Here is an 18,821-nt window from a genome sequence, read left to right on the forward strand (position 1 = left end):
CATCAAAAGACCATGGGAGTAACTTACATTTTGGTCAACATGTTAAACTGTGATTTCAGTGTATCAGCGACCCGGTTATGTTTCTATCAGCTTCACATAAAAAAGATAATTATCTTTCAGAACTCCTCAGAGATTCCTTGCAGAAAATTACACAACAAGGAAAGAAAGCAGAAAACCATGTATTTGAAATTTAAGAGGTGGACAGGGTAGACTTGCATTCTGGACTGCACAAGACACGAATTTCTGCTTTGACTACAATCAGGAGGAGGCAAAATACTGACACAAGTAGTATGAAGCACAAAGCCTATAATGAAAGAGCAGGTGGGGCATCCACCCTGCCTACGTACTTAAAACCTGCTGCGAGAGCTAAAGAGCCAATGACACGGCTACTGCTTAAAGCATTCCCTGCTTCTGTCTCTCATTTTAGTTCTTCCCTGCTGCTGGTAAGGAGTGGAAAAAGGATCTACCCAGACCTTCGTATTAACTCTGCACAGCAACAAGGCCAGTTACCTGGCAACAGCCCCGACAGCAGCTGAGGATCCATCTTTCCTGTCACTGGCTGTAGGCTCTGAAACAGGAAGGAAGGGAAGGATGATTTCGGTGTCTCCTGAACAGACTCCTGCGCCTTCCCGGCACACCCCCCCACCCACCCCCCCGCCACCTTGGTGAAGAGGTCAAGTAACGCTCGACAAAGGGTGCCCAGGCCTCCCTGCCCAACTTCTCATCACAGACCTGAGTTTCTACATGTTTCAGACTGTTAGACTGAATGTCACCGTTCCGATTAAAATGCTGTCAAATGTTTTTGTCCATATTATACTTTCAAAATCTCTTCCCTCCCAATATAATCAAACTTCAGTTTCTGTCCTGTGATGTTGCCACTATACATTTTAGTCTGCTGGAAATATCTTTCCTTACAACAGAGGCCTCTCCTCTCACTCCATCCTTGCTTAGAGCATTGCAGAAACAGAGAAACAAATTTACGTGACACTGCCCAAAAAGAAAAACGAGAAAAATTACAGAGACTCAGAGACTGCCTCAGGGAATGCCACAAAGAGGTTTTGAGTTAGGGCTGAGATCTGGTAAGACCTGTGTGTTTTGAGGTTTCATCCTCTTACTTTCCAGGCTGAACGGCAGGGACTCCTCGCTCCCATCGTTCACAGGGGTAACAAGGTTCATTCGCAGAGAGAGTTTTGCATCAGCTTCAGGAACCACACGAAAACCTCCTTTCTCGCATACTTCTGACACATCTGCTGATACCATTGCACTTTCCACGGTGACATTGTTGGTCCCCATTGTGCCCTCTGCCGTAACATCGCTAGTTGCTATAGTGCTGTCTGGGCAACTATCATCCACTGAAAACAGGAGAACAAAAAAAAAGTAAACCCAAAAGTAGCTACTGTCATTCACACTGCTGGGGTTCCAGTATCAGTTCTTGTTTCGAAGATGCTTCACTGCATGCCTTATTAGCAATAGTGCAGTAGTGGAAATTCATATCTGCAGTTCTGAAGCATGAAAGTTCTGTAGGACAGGTATCATCCTTCGCTTGTGACAGAATACTTTACTACTACCCAAGCAGAAACACACACTTCTTTTCATCCAGCAAATGCAGGGTGTTGTTTTGAACCTAGCAGAGAAAGTCCTGCTAAAAGATGATGAATACTGGGAACAACCTTCTTTTAGTCCAAGCTCTTTCACTACTCACAGGGGTCTCTTGCATTTGTGGTATAGGGGAATGCAACGAGTGAAAGGTATGTTCCATACCACGCCACACTCAGGGAAGAAACGCCTTCACTAGAGACCACGAAGAGAACACAACAAGCAAGTGTGGAGAAGGGATGGGCCCTCCCTGTAGAACAGCAATGTTTTTTTGCCAAGGTAGGTTAGAGTTATCCCATCAATTCACAGAATATCAGATCCCGCATCAAGAATGAAAAGCTTCCAAACAGGCTTTGATTGCAGAACAGAGCCATTCAGGTCAAACTCACCAATTGGTGTGCTGTGTCTTCTGGGTCCCATTTTAAGCTGGCCAATAAGAGGTGGTGTTATGCTGGTCAGGGGCTGAATGACATCACCCTCCTTCGGCAAAGTAAAATGAAACGGGGTTCCTAAAAGACAGAGCGCACCAGGATTAGTAATTTCAGGGGATTACTTTGGTTCAAATACCAAAAGCACAGGTTCACTGTGCTGTGGAAATGGGGAAAAGCATAACCCTGGTGCTGTGCTTTACATAAACACCCTGCAGCTACTGGATTCAGGACAGCTGCTCTAACTGATCTTCACATTTTGTGAAAGTCTGGGCTGTGGTCAACTTGATGCAGCTGTCCCCAGATGCTAGACAAAATTGAGACTAAATATCCTGACATGAATAGGACTTTTACAGAACACAGCTTTGCTTCAGAAATGCTCAGCATTTTCCACAGAAAAGGGAGATGAGGCCAGAAACAGAAGTGAACTGGCAGAGCTACGCATAGCCTGAATTAATAACCCGAAACTTACACAGAATGATGCTTTATCATCAAACAGCCTTGGATAAAAGGTCTGCAGATACACTTCAGATAGCCACCTATGAGCCCAAACAACTAGTATCAGTCAATTAAGGGTTAGACAATGACAGCAGAAACCTGCCTGGAAAGTAAGTTTTAAGAGAAATAACATACTGCAGCTTCATTACCAGCTGCAGGGTATGGTGGCTGAGGGAGCATATCCCATCAGGGAAACCACGCCTTGGTGGATTTACCTTGTGCGAATCTTGCAGGACTTAACAGATCAAATACATTAAAAAAAAAAAAACAAAACCACAACAACGTAGTAAAGTGCTCCCTCCTATTGCCTCACCCCATGCCATTTATTTGCAAACTTTCAGTGTCACATATCAGTAATTTGCAGGCTGCATTCTTTCCAAATTGCATAGAAGTATTTAACAAAACTAACAGAATAACCCTTTCCTCGCCACACTGAGGTCAAAATAGGTTCTCATCATCTTCGTCACTATCCTTCCTTCTACCTTTTTCCTAAAACTGTATTTGATCTTCGGATTTCATTCAAGATATTACTCAAATAATGCAAATCACAATTTACATAATTACTGAATTTTAAGAAGCCTGTATTAAAAAAATACTAACCCAAAACTATATGGTATCGGAAAATTGTTAGTTCAGATCATGAGAACACAAATTCAAGTTACTTAAATTTAAGAGCTAGCACTAGATATTCAGATACAACTTTTAGTTATAGCCAGATGTAGCACATCATTCTTCAGTTACACAAGATGCTGACATACGATTTACACAACTACCTTGTCGCAAATGAAGCCACAAATGCACGACAAAGACAAAACCCGCTCACAGAAGAAAAGCCCCAATCAGTGAAAAGCTATCTACTGTCCCTTTTAAAACCATCACCTGCCCTGCTGCCACAAGTTTCAAAGATACGGTTCAGCAATTGCAACATCCTTGAGATCAGCCCAAGGACTTCAGTGTATTTGTGCAGTGGGTAGGTATTTGCTAGTGCAATGGTACTCATACTTTGTGGGTACGCCACGTATCGAAAGGCCGACTACCCTTCCTCACAAACAGCTGATAAATGCCTGTCATGCCATGACCTATAGCAAATCTCCATTTAAAAAGTGTTTTATTTAAAAACTGAAGTCTTTAGAAACTCCACTGAATTTAGCTACCACAACCCCTTCTAGCCTGCAAATCCACATCTGGCAGGCTAGTAACAATTGATCAAAACAATTTATGAAATGATCAGCCTGCATTCTAATAAGAGATAATCTAGTTAACTAAACCAACAGATACCACTACAGAAAACAAACAAGCTTTCGCATTCACAAGATCTGAAAAAAACGTGTATGCCTGAAAGCTTAATTGCTTTTCCATAACCGCATCAACTGTTGTAACAATGAAAAGCGTTAATTCTCTCTACAAACTTTTCTTGTGTTCTTAGGACCATCATCCTATAACATTTCCTTTTACCTTTCAACATTAAAAGAATGTGTCTTTCTTTGGCCCACTTTGTCTCTCTCAAGTTTGCTAATGCTAAGGTACAAAAAACTTCATTTGCTTGGGTAACACTTTCACAGGGAGAGTTGGGTGTTTCTAGCACGGCGCAGATGGCAACTACCAGCATAGCACAAAACTGCACCTCATAACAGTAGGAGACAAAGGAATCTCCCAGCTCTGCATTGAACTAAGTGAAGCAGAGCTATCATCCTCTTCTAGACAAAAGATAAGTCCCACTGCCTTTTCTGCATACTGTGATGCTTCTTGCACACCACTACTACACGGATGGCCAGCCTGCAGCTCCCGAGCAGCTCAAGTGCAGCTCCCTCTGCTCTAGTTCTTCTCTCCTGCCCATCACCTCTACAAGGAATGCGGCACATCTACTGCAGCTCTCAGACACATGAACATCTACAGAGAAGGTCAGAAGTAATAGATGGCCACTCTGTTTTCTGCACATACAGAAGGGAGGGAGGGAGCGAGGGAGGGGAAAAAAAACCCCAAACCCAAAACCCACCACCCCTAAGAAGCCCATGCCTTCTATTTAAGAACTTCTGCTTTCTCTTTCAAAAAGCCCTTTCTTAGCTCTGTTCTTAACTCACTAGCACAACTGTAACACACAGCTATTAACAGGATAAAAGCTGGATTACATTTTTCTCCATTGGTAATTCATATCTAGATGTGATGTATCAAAAGGACTCCCTTAGCAAATAAGAATCAACTTTAACTTCTGGAAGTCTTCCAGACTAAGAAGGAGTACTCTAGCCAGGCCTGAGGCAATGTTAAAAAGATTTAAGAGCTTGACAACATAAGTCTCCATTATTTTAATAAAAATATTAAATTTTTATGTAACATGGTATGCTTAAACTTCACCACAGCTATGTTAACTGCACTGCTTACCTGCTGCTTCTTTGTTTTATATTACCAATAAAAAAGGTAACTTTCTGAATAAGGTTTTGTATGTACAAAATTGTACATCTAAAAAAAGATTTCACAGACAACCACAACTTCTATAAACTCCAGAGAGTCCTAGAAACAGACTTCGATGAGTAAATTTCTTTTCCATACCCCTATAGGCTATGATGTTCTAGCCTTTGAGTATTTTTAGTAGAGTAACTCAACAGTTAATATCTTATTCAAGTCAACTTCAAAACCAAAAAGACTCCCCCCAAACCTCACCATCCAGTTTCTACTCCTGCTTCTTGGACTCTTCTCCAAGATCCTTCTAGTCCTCACCCAAAGTTTGTGCTTACTGATGTATGCTTCATAAATCGGTCAATAAGGTATTAGACTCCTGTTGGAAATAACTATTATGAGAACAAAGCTGCTTTAAGAGAAGAGGGATGCTCTAAAGTTCTTCATGCCTCAAGGACTGAGTGATGGTAAGAGAACAAGTACCACTCTACATACTTTTCCACCATGCTTCATGAGTCTGGAGACAGCAGGCAGAAAATCTCAAAAACCCGAACTCTTTCCTAACACCGATCAGTCCTTTAGCGTAACACAAACGTGCAAAACACAACCACCAGCATTCGTTTTCTACAAACGGTGGCTTATTGTTCTCTTTTGAAAGTAAATCCAGCCAAGCGTGATGTGTTTAAGCTGCATCTAGATTTATCTAAGAAAAAACATCTCAAGTACAATATATTAAGTGAAATGTTACCTCAAGTTAAACGCAGTTCTGTTCACACTCACTTAAAAAGGCAGTTTGGGATTGTGAACTCTCTGAAAGGCCATACTGCAGCAGAACATAACATCCAACCTTGTTATGTAACTGCAGCTACTCATCTTCATTTTGTCATCATTTAAGCAGTGTACTGCCAAACACATTATTTTATTTAATAAAACCTATACTGTTCTTAAGTTCAAAAACCAGTACTGTCCTCTTGACCATGCCAAATCATCTTGAGCAGCGTGCAGTCCCAGCATACCAAATGCCCCGAACTTGTTCACAGGAAAGTTAATTTGAGATCACAGAATGCAATGGGATCGGAACACTTCTGAACTTCCTGACCAGTATTTTCAGTAGACCATGATTTTCAGAGTTATCACAAAGGCATAATGACCTACTGCAAGCCACCGAAAAGGAAAGACTGAAAAAAACCCCATTCCACCACCACCACCATTAAATGGCAACAGAACAATCTAATAGAAACAAAGAAGCTGGTCTTCTTGGTCCACAGAGTATCTCAAACACTAGTGATTCAGATTTTGTGTGGCCTCCAAAACCTGTTACCGAAGCTCTTTTTTTCCCCCTAATTTGAAAAATCCAGCATGATTCAATTGTACCATTTATAAACAACATTCAGAGCTTTCCCCAAATATCATTACAGAGGCAGCCTCCAAACTTTTGGATGTTGCCAAGACACATCTAAATATCACAAATTAGGAACTTAAATCTAAAACTGACACTACTGTCTTGACTGACAGAACAACCCACCAAATTGCCTCCAGCTCAGCACCAGTTCCTCAAGCCAAAGACTCCACTGTCAGAGAATGCACTAAATAAAAAAAATCCCAAAACACTGCATTCCTAGCCAACTAAAATACTCTACTTTCGTGGTCAATAATGAAGCAATTTGCTATAACATTCTGAAAGAAAGCGAGTTACTAGTCATGGGACACTAAAGAACACAAAACCAAAAAAGCTCCCAAACATCTGACTGGTCCTACTGCATTCAGAAGAATAGGTATAAAAGTCGCATCAATTAAATTGCTATGATATTAAGCAGTGCTCAACAATTTATATTAATTCACATGACTACATTACTGGGAAAGTGGAGGGTTTTTTAATCTAAAGAAAGAAGGTACCAGAACCCCTAAAGCATGGGAATTTTTACATGACTAAACATACACTTAGTTCAAAACAAAGCAACTACTGCAGAAGTTGTTTTCAGATGTCAGAGATGTTAAAAAGCTGTGGCTGCAAGGATCTATACTCCTTGAAAATAATTTGAGCTTTGTTTTAAAATCGGTCAACAGATACTTATAGCAAAGTCGAGCTTGAAAACCGCTGTTATCATTTGCTAGAAGTCTATCCAAAACTGATGACCTGCACAGGCATTCAAATCTCTTTTCCACACCTCGCTGTAATCTAACTTCTAAAGGCAACCTGCCATCCTTAACTTACAACGTAAGATACTACCTTCATTCTATCTTTTTAATATCTGAAGTTTCTTCTCACCAGCCAGTTCCATACTACTAAATAGTTAATCTTTCTCAAACTTGCAAATTTGGTATTAAAAACACACGTAAGTATTACACTCAATCCCTTTTCATCCAAGTCTCCATCTAGCACTTCGAAGTCATCTCACCTACTTCTGTTCAGACATAAAGAAGAAAGCTCTTCACCTTGTTCCTTTTTGAAATCTGCCATTTTGACCTTTCCAAACAGGATCACATGTTCCAGAAGTCAGCATGGTTCAAGGTCACAAGAACTGAAGAAAAGGGGAGGGAACCGTATAAGAACAAGCTCAAAAGGCTCTCAGGAAGAAACAGCCAAGCTGCCATAAATGGCAGAAAGGATCAGTTCATAACTGGAAAAATTGAACCAGTAGTTCAGAAAACAGGAACAAAAAAATATTAGACTCATGAGACTGAGGAGAGAAGGTTTGAAGAAATGTACACCTTAAAAAAAAAAAAAAAACAAACATAAAATGGCAGAGAAAGTAAGAGCGATGTCCTTCCCTGACAAAGAATAGAAAATTATTCAGACCAGTTATCAACCGAGTACCTAAAGGGAAAAAGAAGGCAGAGTGCTACAAAATGTTTTTTAAGCAGTGTATCTTAGGCTAATTGCTCAAAAGGAAAAACTGGAAAACATTATCACTTGAACAAAGCTTTGCAGGACAGACTACAGGGCTATATAACTATACCATGACCTTTGAGTGGCAAGAGAAATTCTATCTAGCCCACAGCTTTACAGGTTCCACAAATCAAAATCTTAGACTGGTCAACCTGAATTTATCAGATGGTTCACAAACATCTTCCCTGCTAGACATTTAATTTAATTCTAATAGCACTGCACAATTCTATTGATCTTACATTGTACTCTAAATGAAGGACTTAGGTAATTCACAGAGCATAAACTACCTAGCAAATCCCTGAAGAGAGTTAAATAAACCTCTGCTAACACACTGCTCTGTTCAGGACATGTAAAGACAACCATCACCTATTGACAACTGATGTTTTCAGACCTTCAACTTTCATAATCACCAACTTCAGGAGACGAGAAGTCACCTACCACCATTGTAAGATGGGAAAAACACTCTCTCTCATCCTGCAGTTTAATGAGATTACTTGGATCTCAAAAATGTATACAATTCAAGAAAAAGCCTTAGTAAAACTTTGTTTTCTACTACCTTCTAATTTGAGGAGTACACAGGACTGTGTTTTAAAATGAAGCCAACTAAGAGGGAAAAGCTCCGCAAAACTCAGGTATAGCATCTCACATTTCTTGTATAGCTACGCAACAGCATGTCAAAGGGATTTCAACGCATTGTGACAATACCTGCTGAGCCACAGCTTACACACTAGTGAAAAAACATTCTACTTTAAAACAATCTCAAGACAAATTTGCTGTATTAGTTTCTAGCTCGAAGCTGCTCTATAGACCCCCACAAAGAAAATTCTCCCAAAAATGAAAAGAAGCAAAAAAAGGAAGGAGACCTACAAGAGGGAAAGCACAGACTACCACACAACCTCTTCCTTTCAAGGACACTACTGTTGCTTCTGCAGGGGCAAGTTACAAAAATCCCTGAGCATTGCCAAGGTCACAACATCATGAGTTTTCAAAGTTGCTCTGCATTTCTGCCACTAACAGTGTGTTAGGAACAAGAATGACCTTATTCTCGCCTACAGTAGCGTGACAAAGGGGAAAAAAGTAAAGGTATGTTATGCATACAACACGGTAACTTGTAGTGCTGCTCTTAAGAGACACTGTTCAGCACCCATCCAAGATCGGTGCTCCCTGAAAACACTGAGGATTGTACACAGCTGTCCTTGGCATTATTCAAAATACATACAGCTGTGAACTACCAACCTGGATTCACTTACCACTGGCAGGACTGGGGGATTTAGCAGTTGTCTTCTCCTGTGGCTGCATCTGCTCTTCTTGCTCCAGATTCCTTGTCATAACAGTATCCCCTGTATTCTTTGGCACCCAGTTCTTCTGCTGAGTCACCAGCAAGTCCACCTCTCTCTCTGGAGCCAGCGGCTGATTCGCTATTACCATTAACGGTTCTAATTCTGAACAACCTGGACGTTTTTTGGCGCACAACGCCACTTCTGACGGAAGGCCACACTTTAACTTAGGAAACAAATTGTTATGCTGTTCCATTAAGTCCCCTATAGAAGGCTTAGATAAAACTTTATTGAGCTTTGGCATGTTTTCTGAAGCAGCCTTAAAGGACAGTTTATCCATGCTCTTTGCCTCTCCAGTGACAGAAGTACAACTTTTTGAAGTTTCTTTTCCCGGGCTTTCTGGTCCAATGTTTTCTAACCTTTGGGCCTCATCAGACAAATTTTTGCTATTTTTACAAGAACCATCAGCAAATTCCACTTCCATATCTTCATGACACTGTACTTCCCTTTCAAGAATAAGCCTCTGAGAAAGCGCCATATTAACAAGGGACTCATCTTCATTTATTTGCTTCTCTTTTATTTGCAGTTTTTCTTCTCGTTCTTCACATTGAGTCTCAGGAACTGCCTCAGGTTCAAAAGTCTCTCTCAATGGATGACCCTCAGACCGCACTCCTCTACCCTGAGCATATGACAAAATCTCAGGCAGACCAGACGGACCTGCAGCAGCCTGACTTCCAGAAACACACTCCATCTCCAGATGAGCTGCAGGGGCTAATGACCCATCTCCCACTACATCTGCACTAACTAACTGCATTACAGGCTTTCCCACAGTCTTCAAATCCTCCTTTTTCACTTTTTCACAGTTTTCAGAGAGGGCTTGATCACCTGCATCCAGCTTCAGTTCTATGTTGTCATCCTCCACAGAAGAGAGTCTCAAGTCTGAGGCCTTGCATTCAGAGATCATCTCTACCTGTGTGGTTTCGCTATCCTGGCCCGTGCTCAGAGAGCCTGAACTGACCTCTGTATTTGTGGGCTGGCTACATTCACTTGCAGAAAGCACCAGCTTACAGGACCCAGATGGCTGTGACACAGAGTCACCTGCAGGCATCTTTAACACAGCGTCTGTGGGTCCAGAGAGATCTCCTGGTAAGCTTAAACGGGTTACAGCAGCAGTGTTTTCTTCTCCTTCATGCTTCTTCTCTGGGCTCTGAGTTGGAATGAAGATATCCTAAAATGAAAAAGGTGGGACATGGAGCATCAGGGCATCCCGAGTACAACTATTTGGTATTCCTAGCACTTTAGACCAGCTAACGTAGCAAAGAAAGCTCAGCGCTAAACTACAGAGAAAAAAAAAAAAAAACCACAACAAAATTTCTTTTCCTCCCATTTACAACTCATAATCATCCCGTTCATGCTGAGAAAAAACTACCATCACCCATTACTTTTTAGTACATCTGTGGCAGGCAGACACAATCCTTGGTATGCCTCTCGCATTACCAAACCATGAAATACCGGTCAAGTATGGCTAATTAGTAGCTATTTTTAGTCAAACAACCAACGGTTCTGGAAAAAGCCTCTGGAGGAATCTATCATATCAGCATGAAAGCAGCTTTCAGCTAAAGAGAAGCCCTGCTTTGACTTGAAGACTCCAGCACAACCTTTATTTTCTGGCTTAAGTTGATGAAATTCGTACTATTAAGCTATAAAGTCACCAACTGTATGTTAAATCCCTTTGAACAGCAGTAACTTCCAGAATCAAAAAGCACAAAGGAAACAACAGATAGTAAGTCTAATTTATGGCAGTTTGTAGGATGCTCAGTTCAGCATCAGAAAGCAGCAGCCCTCCAAAGACAGAAAATTTAAAAAAAAAAAAAAAAAAAAAGGCACAAAAAAGGTTTATAGCATAGATTAAAGGACAAGAAGTTCTACATTCATTAACGCACTATGCCCTCTTAAGCTGTTCTGCATTTTCTCAGCGGGATAAACTGCCACACAGTATGATCAATATATAACTGTGACTGCTGGGAACAGGGAAGCTCATGAGAACCATCTTAGTAGGGAAGCTCAACAAAGAAGCACAGAGGCTGACTCAAACACACATCTCCTGCAACAGCCATATAAAAACCTCAGAAAAGATATCTACATGAACCCTTACATGAGAGAACTCTGGTTGTGATGGTATAGGTAAAGACCCAGGAAAGAAGGTTGGGGCACTCTGGGATACCGGAGTTGAAGCCTGTGGCAGGACAAGAGGTGCTGGTGAGATACATGGGACGGTCGTCTCCACTAGTATATCTCCTTTCTGCTTCTGCATCAGCTGTCTTCCTTCTGCTGGGATAGATATATCCATCTGTTCATCTGGTTTGAAAAAGGAGAACATACATGACTAGCAAATTCTTGCTTTGTACCTAAGGTTTCCAATATTCTATTAAAACACTTGTCTTCAACGGTGTATACAACTTTCTCATATTTTAACAGGTCAATCTAAAAATCATCCCTCCAGGTGATTTTTTTTTTTTCTCCAAAAACATAAACAAAAACATCCATATCCTTAAATTTAAGGCGGGGAGAAAGTGTTTTGTAAAAATTTGTACAACTATGTTGCTACAGGTCTAGAACTTCTACAATTAGAAAAAAATTATAGAAAGCATTTCTCCGTTTTTTTTTTTCTTTTTTAAAATGCAAGCAAATTCAGACCCCAGCTAACAAAATATCTATTCTTAAAGTATTTCACATTCTGTGACAGGAATCTCACAAAAGGAATGGCAATTTTGTGTCATACTAAAAGTCTGCGTGGATGGATATATTATTCCTGATGGCGAATGGGTGCTCAGAGAAAATGTTTAAGAACCAAGGTATCATATAGAACAATCCCTCTTTTTGCATGGCATTCTACAATGCACGCATATAACATACGAAAGCTTTTTAAAATATTGTGCAAGTCATTCAAGTTAAGGTAAAACAACTGTTACAATGCAGGCCCCCTCTGTCCTTTCTATTGCCCTAACAGTATATACTTAATACAGGTATCTGCCTGTAGCAAGAACGGCTTGTCTCTGAGAAAGGAGGACCATTGCAAGGTGCAATCTATATCCCATATGAAGTATCTTCCATCTTTCAAGGGAGGGGGAGCTAGCCAACAGTACTGGTTTTATTATGGTAGCTGTGCAGGAAATATCAACAGCACATCAGCACCTGAGTCACAAATACATATCTCCCTTCATCTGCCTCTTTCAGTGTTCTCAATCCTGCTTTACTTTTTTAATTTTAGCAGAGTTTGAAAAGGCTGCATGCTCAGACTAAACCACCGAAACACAACCACAGACTAGTATACAGAAAATTTTACCTTTTGCTTGCTCCTGTTCAGTAGGACTGCTGGGGATAAGAGCACTGGATCCAAAGCCAACAGGAGGAGGAATAACTAGACCTGAAGAGATACTGCAGATCGAGAAAAGAGAACATGGGAAAGACAATCATACATCACTAGGATATGCATTAACTTTTCCCCAAATATGGCTCCAGCTTGTCACAATAGGAGTCTTCTCATAAAAGGAGAGTGTCAGGTGTTAACTAGCAAAACATCTGAGAAATAGCCATTGACCACATGGGCATCATTAGCTCATTTCATCGTACAATAATGCCATGCTCCTCTCATAGTGCAAAATTAAAACACTGACTGCTCAAAATCAAGCACAAGTCCTTGAATAAGAAAAGGGTGGTGGAAATGCACTACTCCAATTAAGCTATTGCAATAGTTTGGGGATTTTTTGCTTACGGGCAATGACTCTCCTGTACAAGGGATCCCTGTCCAGAGAGCTGCAGGAGTTGCAGACTGCGGGCAGGGGTGCATGCCAGGGAACTTCCCTCTTCCACCCTGGTTATCGGACAGCCACTCCCTGCAGCAGTTTTGAACAAAAGGAAGCAAGATTAGAAATTTGGCCAATAACCAAGTTCATGAGAAAATTCTGAGGAACAATATCCACGCTACCACACAGTTACTTCTCACATAGGCAAGGACAAGCTGATTTTCACAGAGCTGGAGAAGGACGCGCATGAAAGTTCATTATGCGAAATGCGAGCAGAACGCAGTTAAGATGAAAAAGACAAGTTTGTACCTATAGAATAGATTTTTATCCAGCCAGACTGGACAAGTCTTCCTGCTTGGGAATTTTAGAAGAAAAATCCCCAATGGCTCAAATATCAGCACATTTGATCCAGCACTTGAACGCAAATACAGGCAAGGTTCTTACAAGAAAAGACACCTTGCATTGACCACTAACTCAATGTGAGCAGAGAGGTTGTTATTGAATCTTCTGGATACAGAGGGTTCGTGCAGATCACACTGGTGTAGACGCAGCTGTGCACAAATTAAAACTAAATAAAAATGCATTAAGCGAGACTTCATTTAGTCATGCTTTATATATTGTGACAAAGTTGCCTTTCAAAACCATTTTCCAGGCCTTTCCCTATGAAGCTTGTTAAGAACCTTTCTGTTTCTTTATCAGCCTTTCACTTGTGGATACCAAGACCAGACATAGACATCCTCCCAGCAAGACACAGTGATGACCTCTCTCCTGATCCTATTTCACGTAACGTCTTCCCTTACAGGGAAGGAACATCAACCTAGAAAACAAGTAAGACTGACCAAAATTGTGGTATGAAGATTTTGATTGCAGGACCCTGCCCTATCCTGAACAGGAAAGCCAATTCAGAAGAGTAAGGTGGAACGTTTTGCCAAAGTCACCCAGCATAAGAAAGTCTACAATATTTGCCAACACTACTTATCCACACTGTATATTGTGTGTCACTACAAAGGGGAAGCATTCTTATTGCCAGTTTCAGAAGAAGGTCAAAGGGGTTTTTTGCTTTTGTCTTCAAGAGGCACACAAAGAAAGAAAATTAAATGTGTTTAAACAGTCAGTGTAACTGTTCTAACATGAAGTGACGTTCAGACATTGCTCCATAGTACAGTGAAAGAGGCTGTGGCCTTTCATTTCCAAAGTGTTCTCAATTTTAGCAGAAATTACGCGAAAAAATACTCACAGCACTCTGCACCCTAAAACACTACATGCCTAAAAAGATCAAGCAGAGATGATGAGTATGATGATCTCTGGGATGGACATTTTGGCTCTGCTTGTCTATTGTTACCTGTTAGATTATTCTCAGGAAACATCTCTTCCTGAGTTGACACGATATCTGACTCCTCATGACCAGAATCAAGGGTTTTCTCAGTTTTAGTGGGGTCACAGGCAGGCATTTGTTTCCTGGTATGCTGTTCTGCTTCCTGAAGAGTTCTGGAAAATCAAGACACAGTCACCAACCTGAGAAATCCGAGGTATGAAGTAATACTGCAACATTGTAAAGAAAATTTATCAGCACGAATGAAAGATACTCACTTCTGTGTACCACCGGAAAAAAAAAGGAAGACCAACCTCTCTCTCCCAACAAAATAACATGTTCATCCTTGACAAGTTACATTTTCAGAATTGTTTTGTAAGTTCTCTACCAATCTGAGTGATGCTTAAATGGAGTGCAGATTGTTGTATTGACTTCTATTCAATGTGGATTCTAGGAATTTTATTTCATCTCCTTTTTAATATTATTTCTGGCAGAATATGACAATGCAAGATGAGCTATTATTCTATCTGGCATAAAAGATACTCAGAGAGTTTTCAACAAACTTAAGTTTCACATTTAAAAATAATTAAAACTATAAAGCTTACAACAGCAAACACTTAAAAGCATCCTGGAATAGCACAGTTAGGGTCTACATTTCTCCTGTGAGGCCAAAGCCCATCCTGCAGTAATTAACTAATCTTGAAATACCTTCTGTGACTTAAAATGAATGATTACTTTTAATATATTCCAGTCATTTAAGAAAATTATTAATATATTTTATTATCCAGTGCACCCTCCCCTAAAAATAAACCTATTGCTATCTTTGTGTGTAAGAGCTGACACCACCTCTTTTCTCCGCTAGGAATGGCGAAAGCACTTAGCAGCACTGCTGCAAAAAGGTCTCATCAGTACTTGATCTTTCGCTTTGCTTGTCTCTTTTGCCTTGAAGCCTGAACCCTTCTATGTCTAAAAAATCTAGTAAAAAAGACACAAATCAACTTCCAGAATGTCAGCAAGAGATCTACAAAGAACATGGACCGTTTCTTTTACCTTTCAGACTTCTCTGGCTGGCCTTCCAGACCAGCATGTGCTTCTGTGCTAGAGACAGTTTCTGCGCTGTCCCCATGCAGTACTAGCAAGAGAGAGGAAAACAAAATATTTATTACTCAAGTCACCTGGATAAACACACAAAGAGAAAAAAGTGTAGTTCTGTAACTACCACAAAGATCAAGACAAGCTTTAGATGAAAACAAAAAAATCTTAAACTATCAATGATAACAACAACAAAAAAGGACAGGACGACGTTTTTAAACAAGAAGGGAATTCAGTAACAGACTGTCTGAATATTCTGAATATTCTGTCTGAATGAACTAGCCCAAAGGAAAGAGAAGGCAAAATTCTTTTCAACTACCAATGAGCTGTGAACTCATTTTTGAAAACTACTAATAACTGTATTTCCTGTCAAAGAAACATAACATCTATAATTCAAAGAGACCAGAAAGAACTGATTGAGCAACAAAGGGACATCTAACATCATTTTCACATACCATCTTCGGTATCGTTCCTCACAAGTCTGGAAGAAGAGACAGCAGCTCCAGGGTGAAACTGATGCCTAGCACCTCCTTCACTGGGCATAAAGTCACTCTCAAAGTCCTGGCTCTGTGAGAGCTCTAGCGCTCCAAAATGCAGCTGTGACATGCCTGTATCTAACATCAAACATCCATAACTAATATATATATGAAAAAAAAAAATACAAAGAGCCACCTATCACTTTACAAGGGCAAAAGCTACACCCTCCAACAAGAAAAGTATCTAGGCTATTACTGAAACTCCGAATAAACTAGCAGACTCTGGTCTCAGATGTACTAATTAAAATTAGGGTAACAGAACAGAGATAGTGGCCATTAACTCAGAAATCAGTGTTAATCAGCAAGGTCATATGTAATGCCATATGGTAGCAGGTTTAGATTCCGCGATGAGAAAACAATCCTGATAAAACATAGCCCGTGCCTGAAAGTCCTTTGATGACAACTACCATTATCCCAGGAGTTCCTTACTCTGTCATAAAAAGGCTCAATCTCCTAATGGCCACGAAGCACCCGTGCCTCTTCCAAGCCATCTCCTGTCTCCAAGATCCTTGTTAACAATATGAAATCACCTTTTTTTTTTTCCCCAACACCAAAGCATACAGATCAGCTTCCGGAAAAGGGCGCCAACTTCTCACTCGTTATTACCGGCACGCACTACCCGAAATGAGACAAGTGAGGCCGCTGAGCTGAAAAACTACACAGACGGTTGGTCGGATTCACGGCCCCAAGAAGAGACCCGAAACGGAGACGTTACCTTCCACACACGGCGAGGCAGGACAGTCCTCAGCGTCACCTCCCCCTCCCGCTCCGGCCTTCCCAAGGGCGCTGCAACAGACAGACGTGCTGGCGGGGCCGCGGCTTCCCGCAGGCCGCCTTCTTGCGGCCCACCCGAGGGCCGAGGGGTTGCTTCGCGGCCGCAGCCCCGAACCGCGCGCCCCGGCGCGGCCGCAGCCCCTATTTTAAGCCCGTCCTCGCCGCGCGACAGCGGTTTTACCAGGCGAGAGGCCCGGGAAGCGGCGGCCGAGAGCCGGCGCGCCTCGCCCCGGGACGGCGGCTCCCGCGGCCCGGCCCACGCACCTGCTCTCCCGGCCGGGCGGTGGCACCTCCTCAGCGGCGCGGTCCGGCGGCACAGCGGCACCCGGGCTGGCAGGGCTCTCCATCGGCTCTGCGGGCACAGCACCGTCAGCGCGACTGCGGCCCGCCGGGCCCGCCGCCACCGCCCCGCGACCAGCTCTTACCTGGGAGTCGCTCCCGGGCCGCCCCGCCACACGCGGGCGCCCGGCCGCGGGCAGTATCGCAGACGACGTCCTGCAAGACAGACGCACGGGCCGCGTCAGGGCCGGGCCGGGCCAGGCCGTGCCGCGCCTCCCCGCGCCAGGCGCTCACCAGCACGGGGCTGGCTCTCCGCCGGGCCAGCAGCCGGAGGGCCAGCACGCCGAGGCAGGCCTGCTCCGCGTCCTCCTCCGCGCCCGCGCTCTCGGGCTGCGAGTCCTCCACGATCAGGCGGGGCGTATCCTGCTGCGAGAAGCCGGGGTCCAGCTGGCTGCCGCCGCGCTCCATGCAGGGCGCCGCGGGGAGCCGAACGCCTGGCGCAGCCCGGCCACGACCCTACGCTTCCCGCCCGCCGACCGGCCCACCACGCCGCGCCACGCTTCCCGCGGCCGCCATCTTGCAGCGTGCCGATTGGCGGCGCGCGACCCGCCCGCCCCGCGTCGCCGGCGCCGTTACCAGGGCGACGCCGGCCCACGCGCCGCGGGGCGGGACCGGGGCCTGGCGACGGCCTCGCCGCCCAGAGGGAGCGGCGCGGCCGGGACCGGGCTGTGCGGCGGGAGCGCCGCCCACGGAGCGGTAACGGCGGCGGGCTCGGAGCTGCCCCGCGCCCGGGCCCTCCAGCGGAGGCAGGCGCCCTCTCGGCCCCGCCCGGAGAAGCCGGAGGGGGCGCAGCAGGCAGGCCGAGCGGCGCCGAGGCCTTGTCGGGAACCCCCTTTTCGCCGGCAGCACCAGCGTCCCCGACGCCGGCACGGTACGGAACGCGGCCGAGCCCGGAACGCTGCCACCGCGTTCGTAAATCTGTAGGTGTCACAGGAAGGTGGAATCTGATTAATTTCCCTGCGTTTATATCAATAAACGGCAGATTTTGTGTGTAATGTGAAATCCAAGTTTGCACATGCATGTTAAGAACATTAATCAGGCTATAAATATTTACAGCTCCTACACAGGAAGGATGCTTTAGTGGTTGGTCACTCAGCTCCCAGAAGATGCTCCTTTAGCACATATTAAGCTGTACTATTGAAAAGTTTTTTGGTACACTAGTTTCAAAAATACATGCAACTTCAGATGTCATCTGAAATTTGCCCCCGTGCCAAAGAACACCGTGAGGCTTATGATTACTAAATCCTTCTTTTGAAAAATGTTGTTCATAGGCTTTTGCTAGCCATCTGGAGAGGCCAGATTTCACGTTCACGAAATATTTTATCCCATGGAACTGAAAAGGAGACTGGGATTGTGACGGGACAGTTGGCAGTCTATGATCCTCAAGTGTCTCAGAAGTTTTAGAATGGGCCCTTGCAGCTTGTTCAATTCCCTTCAAGCAGAATTGTGCTTCCATCAGAATGAAAGCATTTCAAATGGTTTTCCTTTGTGCTTACTCTCAAAATTCAATAAAATATAAAATTCCTTTTTTCTTTTTTTTTTTCCAAATAGAAAGTAAAGCTGTCTTGTAAGTACAAGCATAGCATGAGCCCTCATTTTTTTTTAAGGAAGTTTATGGTGCTCCACTTCTGATCCTTGCTGAAATTAATACTGGGTTTCCAGGCTTGCTACAGTCTTTCCCTTCAGTGCGTAAGAAGAATAAGCTCCTTTTCTTATCGACAGACCATTCAACAACTATATCCTCCTCATATCATCTTCTTTTAGACTTCTATCCTGCCTGCACCTCTTCTTTATTAGCTTCTCCTAGAGAACACGTGCTCTTCATTAGCGTGTTTGAAATGCCTACCTATGCCGAGTCCTTCTTCAAGCTTTTCATCTG

At 43.2% G+C, this 18,821-nt stretch overlaps 1 protein-coding gene across 2 annotated transcripts in view; it reads right to left on the bottom strand.

Annotated features, from left to right (window-relative positions):
- The window catches only part of TP53BP1 (tumor protein p53 binding protein 1), a 30,101-nt gene extending 12,751 nt beyond the window's left edge, over positions 1-17,350 (bottom strand). Inside the window, exons 1-14 of one of the 2 annotated variants that reach the window (XM_086471295.1) lie at positions 17,177-17,350; positions 17,061-17,098; positions 16,868-16,981; positions 16,545-16,615; positions 15,749-15,907; positions 15,252-15,333; positions 14,232-14,377; positions 12,859-12,979; positions 12,430-12,521; positions 11,239-11,441; positions 9,057-10,311; positions 1,986-2,105; positions 1,116-1,352; positions 530-568 (exon numbers count right to left, since the gene is read on the bottom strand). In XM_086471295.1, the coding sequence (XP_086327421.1) occupies positions 530-568; positions 1,116-1,352; positions 1,986-2,105; positions 9,057-10,311; positions 11,239-11,441; positions 12,430-12,521; positions 12,859-12,979; positions 14,232-14,377; positions 15,252-15,333; positions 15,749-15,907; positions 16,545-16,615; positions 16,868-16,981; positions 17,061-17,098; positions 17,177-17,350 (2,851 nt within the window). Of the gene's footprint in view, positions 1-510; positions 569-1,115; positions 1,353-1,985; positions 2,106-9,056; positions 10,312-11,238; positions 11,442-12,429; positions 12,522-12,858; positions 12,986-14,228; positions 14,378-15,251; positions 15,334-15,748; positions 15,908-16,544; positions 16,616-16,867; positions 16,982-17,028; positions 17,099-17,176 lie in introns of both variants that reach the window. The other variant, XM_086471294.1, reaches the window with a different exon arrangement.
- Between the last annotated feature and the right edge of the window lie 1,471 nt (positions 17,351-18,821).

This window comes from Leptosomus discolor, chromosome 11 (assembly GCF_034619465.1).
Source record: "Leptosomus discolor isolate bLepDis1 chromosome 11, bLepDis1.hap2, whole genome shotgun sequence".
Lineage (NCBI taxonomy): Eukaryota > Metazoa > Chordata > Aves > Leptosomiformes > Leptosomidae > Leptosomus > Leptosomus discolor.